The 13,074-nt window shown below is 41.8% G+C and overlaps 3 protein-coding genes across 3 annotated transcripts; 1 reads left to right on the top strand and 2 right to left on the bottom strand.

Moving 5' to 3' along the window:
- Positions 1–852: 852 nt before the first annotated feature.
- On the bottom strand, positions 853–7,037 carry LOC146632112 (sorting nexin-5). The gene is made up of 14 exons (XM_085354071.1): positions 6,947–7,037; positions 6,611–6,721; positions 6,375–6,482; positions 4,363–4,423; positions 4,124–4,248; positions 2,642–2,725; positions 2,487–2,561; positions 2,361–2,391; positions 2,093–2,180; positions 1,927–1,966; positions 1,758–1,844; positions 1,510–1,599; positions 1,283–1,348; positions 853–1,151 (listed from the first exon to the last, which is right to left on the bottom strand). The coding sequence occupies exons 1-14, from the start codon at positions 6,950–6,952 to the stop codon at positions 1,014–1,016; spliced, it is 1,110 nt and encodes a 369-aa protein (XP_085210197.1). The 5' UTR covers positions 6,953–7,037; the 3' UTR covers positions 853–1,013.
- Positions 7,038–7,487: 450 nt separating this feature from the next.
- LOC146632111 (dnaJ homolog subfamily B member 9-like) lies at positions 7,488–8,666 on the bottom strand. The gene is made up of 2 exons (XM_085354070.1): positions 8,414–8,666; positions 7,488–7,783 (listed from the first exon to the last, which is right to left on the bottom strand). Exons 1-2 carry the CDS (start codon positions 8,643–8,645, stop codon positions 7,488–7,490), a joined length of 528 nt encoding a protein of 175 aa, XP_085210196.1. The 5' UTR covers positions 8,646–8,666.
- Positions 8,667–9,114: 448 nt separating this feature from the next.
- Positions 9,115–13,044, top strand: zc3h10 (zinc finger CCCH-type containing 10). Its single transcript, XM_085354069.1, has 3 exons — positions 9,115–9,267; positions 9,682–10,970; positions 12,013–13,044. Exons 2-3 carry the CDS (start codon positions 9,825–9,827, stop codon positions 12,523–12,525), a joined length of 1,659 nt encoding a protein of 552 aa, XP_085210195.1. The 5' UTR covers positions 9,115–9,267; positions 9,682–9,824; the 3' UTR covers positions 12,526–13,044.
- The last annotated feature ends 30 nt before the right edge of the window (positions 13,045–13,074 follow it).

The raw sequence follows: 13,074 nt of genomic DNA, 5'->3' as shown, positions 1-13,074 counted from the left end.
ATCTCAGGTTGTCAGACCGTGAGGGAAATGTATCACAAGGGGATGAGAGCATGCCCTCTAATGCCAAGTGCAGGCAGTCTTTCACTGCAAGCCACAACGATACCAAATCCTTCCCCTCGTTTTTTTTTTTTATCAGTTTGGGAGGAAACTCTTAGCATCGCATTACATCCTTTAATTCCTTTGTTAGCTAAATCGCTTTTCCATCCTCTCTTCTTAAGAGGACACTCATCTTTCTTCCTGACTTATTCCTTAGGATGCAAACCATTACTCCTAATTCTGCCAGCTAAGAGATCACAGGTCACAAGAGAGGCAATGAAGAACACAGCAGGACTGAGATATGAACCTACAGGCCTACATCAGCAGATATTGAGACTATATTAGAAAATTTTAGCTTATGTGTATCATGGCAAACCTTACAAGAGGTCTTAATGGTGTCAAAAAATGTTCAAAGAGATTTTCAAAGAGCCAGAATCATTTCAAAAAGGCCAACACAGGCTGTCCTTGCTGCCATGTCCTTGCAGAAGCAGTCAAACCAACTGATTAATGATCCAGGAGTAAGAAACACACACAGAGGCAAGCAGGTACTTTGGGAATCAATTCATCACACTTTATTTTGTGTGACCCCAGCTGATGTACTGGCTAGAGAGCAGCACAATACATTCTCAGCACAAACGCAGCAGTGCAATATAGAACACATAAACCTTCGCTCACGCACGGCAGTGTTATTGGATGATGAAACCCACTGATAAGATCTCAAAACAATCATTTCTACCTGGATTTTATTGGAGTGAGTACATCTTAATAGAGAATGGGGGAAAATAAGAAAGTGTGTGTGTGTGTGTGTGTGTGAAATTATCAGCAGAGCCATCCTTTCTCCGTTGCTTACATTTCCCTATTTACACTCAATAAAGCATCAAACTGCAGCACAACACAGTGAAGGACAGGTTTGGGTTGCTCCGTGCTATGATTAGATTTACTGAGGATGCTAATTTGAGAGGGTGCCAGAGAGGTCACTAGGCCATTCCCCTAAAGACTTCCAGATGCTGGTTGAACTGGTCAGCACTTTCTTTGGCTGTAAGAAGTTGCTTTTCACACCAACCAACCAGAGCCTGCTGCAGCATTTCCACGCGCGCTCCCTGAAAACGTACAATCTGAAAGAATCACGTCACATCAATATTAATAGATGCAGAAAATGCATGGCAACAACATGAATTCAGCAAACCAATCCACTGTGGAAAGACACGTGAAAGTGTGGAATGCAGTTATTTATTGTGGACTTTACCTCCTGCTTAGCCACTCCAGAAGTGTGCTCAAACTCAGTCTCTGCTGCTTTCTTCACTTCTTCCATCTGATGAATATGAAGCGCATGTTATTATCATTAAGTCTACATCAGAAAGCCCACAACAAATGCTGTTTCCTCTTACTAACAGATACGTTGCTGACACCTGCTGGTTACAAGAAAATGTGCAGATCTGACCATGCTTTTAAAGTATGGGTGCAGACACTCACAGCAGCCTTCTTTACAGGTTTCGCCTTCTCTACGTTCCTTTGGGCATTCTCTAACTCCACTAGTTTGCAGGTTCTCCTGAAGAGCATCTCCTTTATTGGACATAATAATTGTGTTACACGCTGAACAATTTAGTCACAATATTCACTCCAAACATGTTGCATCTAACCAGAAATCTAAGATTCAATATAGGAAGGAAGGCAGCATGTATACGATGAGCATGAAATGATTGCAGAACTAGAAAACACACCCTTTCCGCCTCCTGATAACGTGACTCGAGGTCCAGGCCCAGTCCAAGAGTGTTCACGTTGTTCTCAGCAACACTCGTCATATTTTTCTGCCCACACACAAACACACGATGCGGCAAAGCACAAGTGCACTGCTGTTTGTGATGCTATTAGAAAAAACAAACAGCTTACCTTTATAGATTCAAACACTTCTGATAATTTCACACAAACCCTGTAAGAAAAGACACATATATACATGTATGCAGCTTTATCACAACTTATATGAATCATTCAGATGCTTTTCCTTTGAATACACATGATAATGGTGTGAGTCCAGTACTAATGTTTTTTTTCCAACCTAGAGAAAGCCTGTTTGTCAGGATCCTCGCCTGGTTCCACGCAGAGATGCAGAGCAGTTGAGAAGTGTCCACAGGCCACTGCTATTTCTGCAAGCAAACAGAGCACTCTAATACAACACATTGGATGAATTCAGCTGACACTGAGCCCCAAAAACATGTGTACATAACACCATAATTATCATCTGCTGAATCTGATCACACAAATCTTAAACAACATCGACGGATCAATTCTTTTTCTGTGCTTTCACACTTATATAATTTTCTTACTTTGCTCTGTTGCCACCACATCTAGGAATTTCTGCAAGAAGAAGGGAAATGTTTGGAAATCAAACTAAGAAAAGGAGACGACGACGACAAATAAACAGACCGAGAAGCAATAGGTGACCGTCTCACCTCAGCTGCAGTCTTGGTGCAGCCGGTTAGAACGAGGTTATGATCCCGTTCATTCTGAAAGAACTCATCCACATCCTGCAGACACGTTGATAACAGCATTAACCCCCCACTTTCTCTGGACACATTCTGCCTATATATGAGTCCCAGATGCGTACCTTATGGCCTTCTTTTCTCATCTCCTCCACAGCTTGACTCAGTCTGTTGAAAATGTTCTTCTTTACTTTCTGTCTGCCTGGAGGCTGAATGTAAGGACATAATAAAAGCTTAAATCATTTATCATTACACAGAATATCATAACATATCACAGCAAATGGCATTTTGTTATAAATGTCCATTGAAATATGCTGGTAAAATGTACAAGCTGAAAACTATTAAAGCTTAATAAAATAAACGTTTGGCCAGAATTCGACACACAGGAAACAAACGTATCATCGAGATGTAACACACGCAACACTGACTTTATATATTTCAAGATACTACGTTCCTTCTACATGTGTCTGTACAAGTCTTGTGCTGACCCTCATTTCCTGATATTTTGTGTCCAAGTAGCCAGACTTTCTTGTCATTTTTAAGGTTGTCCTAAGCAATAGTTCTCCAGGCTTTCTGAAAATCTTTGAAAGTTTTTCTTTGGGCACTGGTTGCTTTTTCACTCATTTTCAGTACAGTCCTTGTACCTGACCATTTTGAGAGAGATGTCTTTATTAAGCCACTTATGAGTGGCCTATGAATAATTCAAGCATAAAAAGAGCACCTAATTCGAGGGTTGAACCAGTGTTGGGGCTACTTGTGACAAAAACACGTCATTTGTTTCCACTTCTTCAGCTGAATTAATGAAAAATATCCAAAGATAACAGTCTGACAGGCCTCAGTGGCAACAGTTCTTATAAAGTGAATGTCTATAGCCAATGTAAAACATGTAAAACAAGGTGGAACAAAAGGAGGGCAACATCCAAAGAAGAGCTTTAAATGTCTTTAAAGAAATCTGGACAACTGAACACTACTTGAAGAAATGATAAGAAAGCTTATCTAAGAGAGTTCAGGCTGTGTTGAAGACTAAAGGTTCTCATATCAAATAGTGACTATCAATCTTTTTAGAATTGTACAAACTCTGCTTTGGCTTTATAGACTGTATTTCCATGTATGTTTGTGCATTTGTATGACAATTTTCTACCTTCTTTACACTACAAGCCACACTGACCACAGTTACAGTGCTTCTTATTGTATATGCAGTGCTATCAGCATCACACACATCTAACCACTGACCTGATTATTAGACACCCTGCTCTAACCCAAACAACCACCTTCTTGTAACAAGAACTGTATGCTGGCTATTTACAGGGTGATATCTGACTGATGTGAATTCATCAGTAGAGGTTACATACGCAAACTCTCACCCTTTTAAAAAACTTTTCTTTTGTGGATACAATCTCATTTGGAAGGCCATATATATTTATATATAAAGAGCCGAATGAATGAGTACTGTCACATGGATCTCTATCACGTTGGTGAAAGTTTAACCATTTATTGTCAGTCTCCCTCATCACAAGGTTTCACGTGACAACCTGTTGTAACATGAGATTCTAGCTCTAAAGTTGAAGCTTGGCAAAGCTGCCAAAAAGCTGTTTCTGTTCACTTACATCCGAGCTGGTCAGAAAGACCTCCACGGCTTTATTTTTGCTGAGTATGCTGTGTGCAGCAACCTGCTGCAGGAACGTTTCTAATGCTTTACAGTAGGGCTGACACTCTCCTAAAGCAAGGAAACCTGCAAGCAAACTATTGACATTTTAACCACACCACTTCACATCACATTTGACACTGTACATCAGAACTGGGAAGTGTTTGTCTTTGTGCACAGGCAGTCTTCAGATGTACTCACCAAGCTGTTTTATAGATCTGGGAGATGCATTCACCTGGGGCTTTGCAGGAAGAGGAGGGAACTTGAAAAAGAAGACAATATTATTTTATACAAATTTTTTTATCCCATTATTTGTCTCTTAAAACATTTCTTAAATACGAGCTTGTGAAAGTTTCGTGCATTTTAAAGTTACTCTGTGCTTAGATCCGTTGCGATATGCAAACTCTATGCACTATATCAGATATTACACAATGTGCTTGTGTAATACATTACAAGGAACATCAACACACACTGTCATAGTAGGAAATAACATAAAAAAAATACACCCTGATGGTGTACTGTTGACTTTCTTTGAAAAAAGTAGTCCCTACATTGTTTACTTAATTCCCCACAGTACTGGGGCAGCTGGCAAAAATAGCAACGATAAAATCAGTTGATTACAAAAGAGGAGGACACAGGAAGGAAAAGCAGGAAGGACTTTAAACCACAAAAGCAGTACAATCATAGCAAGAAGAAAGTACGCTCTTTTAATTCTTTACATACCAGGACACAATAAAAGTCATCTGGTCCTTGGCAGGTTTAAATAATTTAACTTTAAACTCATCATTATCATTATTTAAACACAACCTCAAATACACAACAATACATGACATATTACACTGTGTCTTTATTCATTTAACCTTTGTGTGGTGTTCATGTTTTGGCTACTCAGCCCATGTTTGTGGGTCTGGGTGAATCCAGCGCATTTTGGGGGTTTTGAATCTATGCAGCCATAGAACTTTGTGTACAAATACTTAACAGATGTTCACTTTATCCCAGTTCCAAGAAATTCATCAGAATTGCATCAGCAATAGTGGTTGCTCATCAGTCTGGGAAGGGTTATGAGGCTACTACCAGAGAATTTGAAGTTCATCTTTTTTTCTGTGAGAAAGCTTATTGACAAGTTCAAGCCATCTGCCAATATTCCCAGGAGTGGACATCCCACCCAGCCCACCAGGGCTGACTGCAATCTATGGAAAAATCTCAAGAGCTAGCCTTTTAAATGTTAAAGGTCAGGAGTAAATTTAGAAAAAGACTCAACAAATATGGGTTGTTTGGAAAGTTTGCAAGGAGAAAGCCTCTTTTCGCACAGCTTAGCATTGTTGCATTAGTACAAATCACAAGACTTTGGGAACAATATCCTTCAGACAGACAAGGCCACAGTGGAGATGTTTGGCCATAATGTGCAGTGCCACATTTGGACAAATAAAATCAAACACAGCATATCAAGACAAACACCTCCTAACAACTGCTAAACATGGTGGTGGAGGAGAGATGCTTTTTGTACACCAAAGAATTCTAGAGTCAGATGTGAGGCCATCTGTCCAACAGCTAAAAATGCCCCAAACTGGGTCCTACAACAGGACAATGATCCTGAGCACAGAAGCAAATCTGTGACAGAAGGGCTAAAAAGGAAAAGAAAGAAAAGATGTTACAACGACCCAAAGTCCAGACATCAGCCTGACCTAAATGCTGTGGTGGGACCTTAAAAGAGCTGTGCATAAATGAATGCCTAAAAATCTTGATGAAATTACATTATAAAGAAGAATGGGTCTACATTTCTCCACAATAATGTAAAAGACTGACAAAGTCTTACAGAAAAACATTATTCCAAATTATTCCTGCCAAAAGGTGGTTCTACAAGCTATATAATCAACGGTTGTACTTAGTTTTTCTCACACTGCTTCTGCTTGGCAGAGTTTTTGTTACATAAATGATGTCATTCTGTAATATGTCATGTGCTATTGTTCATGTGAGGTTGTACCTACCTGATTGAAGAACTTCTAAGGACTGGATAATTTATTATATCCTGACATTCAAATACAAGAACTTAAAGAGGGTTTACTTTTTTTTTTTAACCACGACTGTTTCTTGGATAGAAACACCACACAAATTCAACATTTGTGGCACTAAAGCCACCAGTACTCCAGCCCTGACCCTGTTACTGTCAAATAAGCACATACAAGCTACATTAAAGAATAACAAGTACTGACTATGACTCCCTGTATTCCTGGCACATCCCCCTGAGAGAACAAGTGCTGCTGCAGCCATTCAAAATCCTCATAGGTCCGGTCCACATGGTATTCCCCTGTACCAGAGAGCTGGAACAGAAAGGAAAGACAACCAACTGCTTTTGGAAAATCATAATTCAAATAAATAAGCTGACAGATTCTATGGTTCTTGTGTCATTTGCCTGGATCTAACCAGATGACAGTCTAATGAATCTCACCTTTTGAGATACGATGATAAAGGTGAGAGTGTCCCCGTCTTTCAACACCTCTGTAACTTTGATGCTGTCGTCATGGACACTCAGAACAGATGCAGTTTCTTTCACTTCTTCCTGCAATTAAAAAAACAAAGCGGTCAAAAGCAGTACAGCACAGCAGAAGCAGTCTAATGGTATCTGTACAGGCTGAGATTAAAGTCGCTTTCATGCTCAAACTAAATTTAAAGGGAGAAAAAAATGTAATTCAGCACACACTGTACTCATGTCTGCGAGGAGTAAACGCCTGTCACATGACACTCAGAGGCTTACAAATCCTGCAAAATCTACAGGCATACTCACCATCATTGTCAGCTTTGCAAACTAGCAGTCTGTCTTTTATCTGCCTTTGTGGTTTGTCCTTTTAGCGTGATAAAAGTACATAAAACTGGAAAGAGCTCTTGCCTGTTGCCTTTTAGTCTGCTCGAGCTCCAAGTGTTGAGAATGCACAGGATATCCTTTGGGTCAAAGTGCACAATGGTCCCATGAGAAATGGAGTAAAACTGTGCCAAATCTAAAGTGCTGGCGCAAGGAAAAAGATGAGTAAATGGCGTGTGAGTAACTCTGGACCTTCGACACACCCACACAGGAAAAGTGGCATAACGGCTCAGTCGGTTATCTAGCAGCCAGCCTTACAACCCCACAGCTGCTGAATTTATAAGTGAGACCATAAAAGGGGGAAGAATGTAAACAGGTTCAAAGGGTCTGTTTAGGTGATTTTTTTTACATAATGAATACAAGAAACAGATACTGAGAGAGCATTTTAGACAGAATACTTTATTATTGATAAAAGAAAACATGCTAAAAGGTAACAGTCATTCCAAGCACAGGGAGAAAAAAACTTTTAGAAGTAGTACTCTTCTTCATATTCATCTGGATCTCCAAAATAAAAGCTAAATCTTTCCCCTTCAAAACTGTAGTGATCATAACGACCATCCTCCTCATCCTCTTCCTGGTGAAAGCGCCACTGTCCACCAAAGAGACTGTCATCAAAGTCGTGGAAGAAGTCTGGGAAGCTGAAGTGGAAGCTTGTCTGATACTCATCCTCAGGCTTGAGTAGGTCCTCATTTTTCAGGAAAGCTCCGTGGCCCACATGGTCATACGCCCTCCTTTGCTCCTTGTTTGAGAGGACTCTGTAGGCTAAGGAAACACAGTTAGAGGGGAAAAGGTCAACTTTGGTGATGGAGGGGTGTGGTTGCAAACAAGCAACCACAACGCCTCGGCACCTTGCAGTCACTGACTCAATTATGAACTAGTCTGTGTACCAAAGTCCTCTAGAGTCAAATAGTAAAGCTAAAGCTGCCCAGACACCAACCTGTGTGAAATGTTAGAGAGTAGTGAGCTACATTTAACTAAACTAGCAGCTTAACTTCATTTTGCAAGAGCCAGCTGGCCTCCAGTTATTTACATCTTTTTTTTTTTTTGATGGGAATAGCAAGTACATTTTTGCACTTTTGCCAGGAAGAACAGCGGTTTTTTTAATCAGGGGGATTTTTTTTTCTGAAATCACACATTCCTTTAGTTTTTAACATAATTTTTAATTTAATTTTAACTATTTTCAAACCTTTTTTCTGAGTAGTTTCAGTTAACTAAACTCCATTTTGTGGCTTTGTTGTTCCTCAGCTTCTTCCAGAGTGAAGTAATTTTCAGTTTACTACAAAATATTATACTAATGATAATGATGATAATAGTAATAAAACTCCTCACTTATTTACACTGTAAAATGTAAACGTTTCCGTGTGTCGGATGAAGCATCCTTTCATCCTTTACCTTCAGCAATCTCCCTGAAGGTCTTCTCAGCATCTGCGCTCTTGTTCTTATCGGGGTGGTACTTCACGGCCAGTTTTCGGAAAGACTTTTTTATCTCGCTGTCCGTTGCTGTTGGCTCAACATGAAGAGTGTCGTAGTAATTTCTGTTTATCACTTCGGACAGGGCTTCAGATAGACAGAGCAGCAGAAGCATGCAGAGTCGCAGCCAGTAGGAAGCACCTTGCGCTGCCATGTTGAGGAGCGCCCCAGCACAGAGAGCGTGAGGAGGAACTCAAAACAAACGTCGTCATGTGCACAACAGTTTATCTGGAAGTGTGGCAGACCTTGTGGTTTAGCGTCTCATTTTCATATCCACACAACGCCGTAAAGTCTCCAGTCAGCACTGCTTGTAGTAAAAGTACACCAAAAGTATCAGTTGTTGGTGTATTTACGACAATTTCTATGGAGCTTACGACAAAAACTGTGATACACGGGCACGAAAGAAAAAGTGACCTCGTTCACAGACTGTGCAAGACTCCGTGAATCCAACTTTACGTCGTGCACGAAATTATTTCGTGGTTTTAAAAATGAACAAATTGTGAACACGCTAAGGTGGTGTTCCGCATTTCCACCAATAGAGGGCAGAAAATCCCAATCAGCGAAAAAATAAGGAAGACGCCGGCGCTCTTCTTCGTTGGTATTGAAAGCTGCATTAAGAAATGTGGTAAACAGCACCAGGGCCTCGAGGAACCGCTAAAATAAAGCAAGTTTTTTGCTTTTGTTAGCAGCGGTGTCTGTTGACTCAGTTAGAGGAAGTTGTTTCTTCGTGGAAGCTTCTCAGCTGTACTTTGGAACCTTCTCTATCCTTCGATTTGGTAAGACTGCAGTAAATGGTAAATGGCCTGTATTTATATAGCGCTTTACTAGTCCCTAAGTTAGCTAGATGTTCGCTAGCCATTAGCTACCCAGGGTAGACGACGGTTTCGTAGTAACATTTAGGCTAACTTATTCTGGAATATAATATAATACGACAGAGTATGCATTATTTACTGGTTGAAATCCGTTGCATTCAATTTAGTTGATGTTTTGTAGTGTTTTACCAAAGAACCATGTAAACAGAAGCAGGGCTATTTATTGTTTACGATGTGTTGTCACGTGCTAAATTTCTGTCCTTACCTTGTCTAAGGTAATCATATACATGTCCTGTTGTCTTACATGCCGATATTCAAATCTCCCGTTTTAGTTCTATCGCCAGTATCTCATGCTGGGTTCGTGTTTTTGTCTTGCAGGTAATTAAACAGCAGATTGCAATACTTCGAGTGTGAAGAAACAATTAATGACTACTTCTGTGTATGTGAATGTTTGCCAGCTCACATTTGCCAGTCCCAAACACACATGAGTGCTCCTTTCTCCTTGAGCTGGGCCGAGCGCCATGCCTGACCGGGACAGTTCCTACCTGTCAGGTGGTGGTGGGAGTGGTGGTAGTCTGGGTGAAGAAGGGGGACCCGGGTCTGGTTTGGCAGGGAGTGCAGCAGAGGGCAGAGGAGGTTCGGGAAGTAGTGTCGGAGGAAGCGTCTCTGGCTCTGGGGGTATGGGTGGAGGAGGAGCGCTCGGAAATGGCAACAGCTATGGGAACGGTGGAGGCCAAGGTGCGGGACTGGCCTTGGATGGCGTCTGCCGGGACTTCATACGCAATGTTTGCAAGAGAGGAAAGCGCTGTCGCTTCAGACACCCAGACTTTAACGAGGTACCAGACTTGGGAGTGCAGAAGAACGAATTCATCTTTTGTCACGATCATCAAAATAAGGAGTGCATGCGCTCCAACTGTCGCTTTGTCCACGGATCCAAAGAGGATGAGGACTATTACAAGAAGACGGGAGAGTTACCTCTCAGACTAAGAGGGAAAGTTGCTGCACGGCTAGGCCTCTCCCCCATGGATCTCCCCCATAGCCGTGGTGAGGTTCCCATCTGTAGAGACTTCCTGAAAGGAGAGTGCCAGAGGGGCAATAAATGTAAATTTCGCCATGTCAAAAAAGACTGTGAATATGAACCAACCAGGGTTGGAGTGGGTGGCGTTATGGGGCCAGGTGTCAGTGGCATTGTGAATGCTGTAGGAGGCATGGGTGGAGGAGGAGGTGCTTGCGGAGGAATGCAGGGACTTGTGGGAGGTGGCGCAGGGGGTGGAGGTAATATGATGGGGACCGGCTGCCCTGGCTTGGGTGGTTGCAGAGATCCAGGTATCTCAGGTCTTGGAGGAGTAGGAGGAAGTGGAATGAGTGGGTGTCTGTCCATAAGTTCATCTGGACAGCGACGTTATGACAGGAGCACATGCTCAATGTTTGATCCTCTGGTTGAAAGTGGTCTGTTTGATGCTGGTTGCCTGGAGACCTCTATGGACCACACCACTTTACAGTTAAAGAGGCGACGGTTGGAGGGGCTGCGTCTGACAGATGGGAGTGGAGGTGGGCTCTACGAGTTGGGAGTTCAAGCCACCTTGCCGCCTCGTCCTCTGGAGTACAGATTTCTAGAGGAAGAAAATTCCCTGCTAAGGAAGAGAGTGGAAGAATTGAAAAAGCAGGTAGGTATAAGAATCATAATATGACTTCCTGGGAATGGAGTCATGCCACTGATGCAGAATGGCTTCAGTCATTTTTTTTTTTTTTTACTGAGATACATGCAAAACAAGCATTGCCAAATTCCAACTAAACGGAAACTTTATCGAGGTGTTTTATGACACATCCTGGAAAGATTTTTCAACATGACAGGTTCAAAGAAAACGCCGATCCAAACAGCATCTCAGCGGTATATCCAAAAATCCACCAGAATGTTCGTCCCATGTTTGTTAGAAGTGTGATTAGGTGTCTGCTGACAGACTTGTATATTAAAATCCCAGCGATCAACAGTTTACATTAACATTACAATAAATTTTTAAATATAAGGTGAAAGGAGTTGGTGACAAAGGGGGACTTTATTTCATGTAGTTACAATTAAGCAAACTTTGCTGATCTAAACAAAGAGTCATCCAGGAACCTATTTATGTGTTGCTTCTTTGGAGGATGCTAATGACACATTTTTGTGTTGCTGGGCTTTTTTTCAACATTTAGATCCCATCATATCAGATGGGATCGAAATGTTGGAAAAGAACCCAGCAACACACTGTTAAAATGGTCAATGTTATTAGTAAGAACTGAGATCATCTGATGTCCAAAAGCACAGAGTTTAGACTGCTGTAAATGCTCTGCCTATTGAGTAGAATGGTGGACTTGAAGGGGAATGAGCTGAAATTGTTACTGAAGAGTTAATATGAAGTGAAGCTGTGCAGGAGTAAATGGGGAAGAATTTGTTTCCCCTTTAGTCACCTGACAAAAAGGCCCACTGGATGTTTTGGGGGTAAAAGGAAAAGACACTCTGTAACATCATGAGACACGCAAACACTCAGATTCTGCCGTTTTTAGCCTTCTGTCTCTGTAAAACTATGTGATAAGTTAACACGAAGTGTAAGACTACTTGTAAATGATTTCCTTTATATCTTTGCGTATTTCAAATATTTAATGTCTCTGTGTTTCCTGTCATGAACTTTCTGCCTGTTTATACTAAACTCTTTCTTATGTGTTTTTCAGGTTTCCAATCTCATTGCCACAAATGAGGTTCTCCTGGAGCAGAACGCCCAGTTCCGAAGCCAAGCCAAAGTGATGACACTGTCTTCAACTCCCGCACCCACTGAGCAGAATCTGGCGCCCCCCGTAGGTTCAGTGAGTTCCTACAACCATAGCATCGCCCAGACTCACACCACCTTGAGCAGTGCTCCATTACAGGCTCGGCCAGTCACCCAGCAAGACCTTGTAGCTCCCGCTGGTGCCCCTGCAGCCCCCCAAACCAATGCAGCCCCACCCACAGCTCCTCCACCACACCTCAATCCTGAGATAACCCCCCTCTCAGCCGCCCTCGCACAGACCATTGCCCAGGGAATGGCACCCCCTGTTTCTATGGCGCCAGTGGCAGTATCTGTGGCACCTGTGGCAGTGTCCATGACTCAGCCGATTCCCGGGATCACTATGAGTCACGCCACCACCCCAATGGTGTCGTACCCAATTGCAAGTCAAAGCATGAGGATCACAACCCTGCCACACTGAATGATTGCAGGGGCTGCAATACCAATGAGTCGAACTGGAAATGTACTTGAACTTTAATGGGTTTTGAATTTTTACACAGATGGATTTTTTTTCTGTGTATGAGACTCAGAAGACGTTTGAACAAAGAGAGATGTGTGATAGAGACACTTCGTTTTCTCCACCAGGGGTCAGGATAAATGCTTATCCTTCCCTAAATCAGAACTTTGTTCTATGGCAACGTTACAAATGTTGAGGGTTTTGGGGTTTTTTTGTTTTGTTTTTGCAGATTGACTGACACAATCCCTGGCAAAGGTCTTTGTACCAAAGGGATCTTTTCATACACACATACACTAAAAATGACAAGACTTAAAACTCATGCCGTCATCTGTGGTGTGTGAAATGTGAATCGTTTTGGCAAAGCTGCAGCGTTGTCCATCTAAAGACATTGGAAACAGTTTGTTTTTTTGTTTTGATTGTTCTGGTGTAAATTAATTTTGGTACTTTGCACATTTGAAACAAAACCAACAAAAAAAAAGAATTACAACCACTCAACAGTGAATCCTGTGTTTT

Source organism: Diplotaxodon limnothrissa, linkage group LG5, assembly GCF_057381915.1.
Source record: "Diplotaxodon limnothrissa isolate DT_005_m linkage group LG5, D_limnothrissa_male_GT1.1, whole genome shotgun sequence".
Lineage (NCBI taxonomy): Eukaryota > Metazoa > Chordata > Actinopteri > Cichliformes > Cichlidae > Diplotaxodon > Diplotaxodon limnothrissa.
Note: the sequence above shows the minus strand (reverse complement) of the source record. Positions and strands in the feature narration are given on the sequence as shown.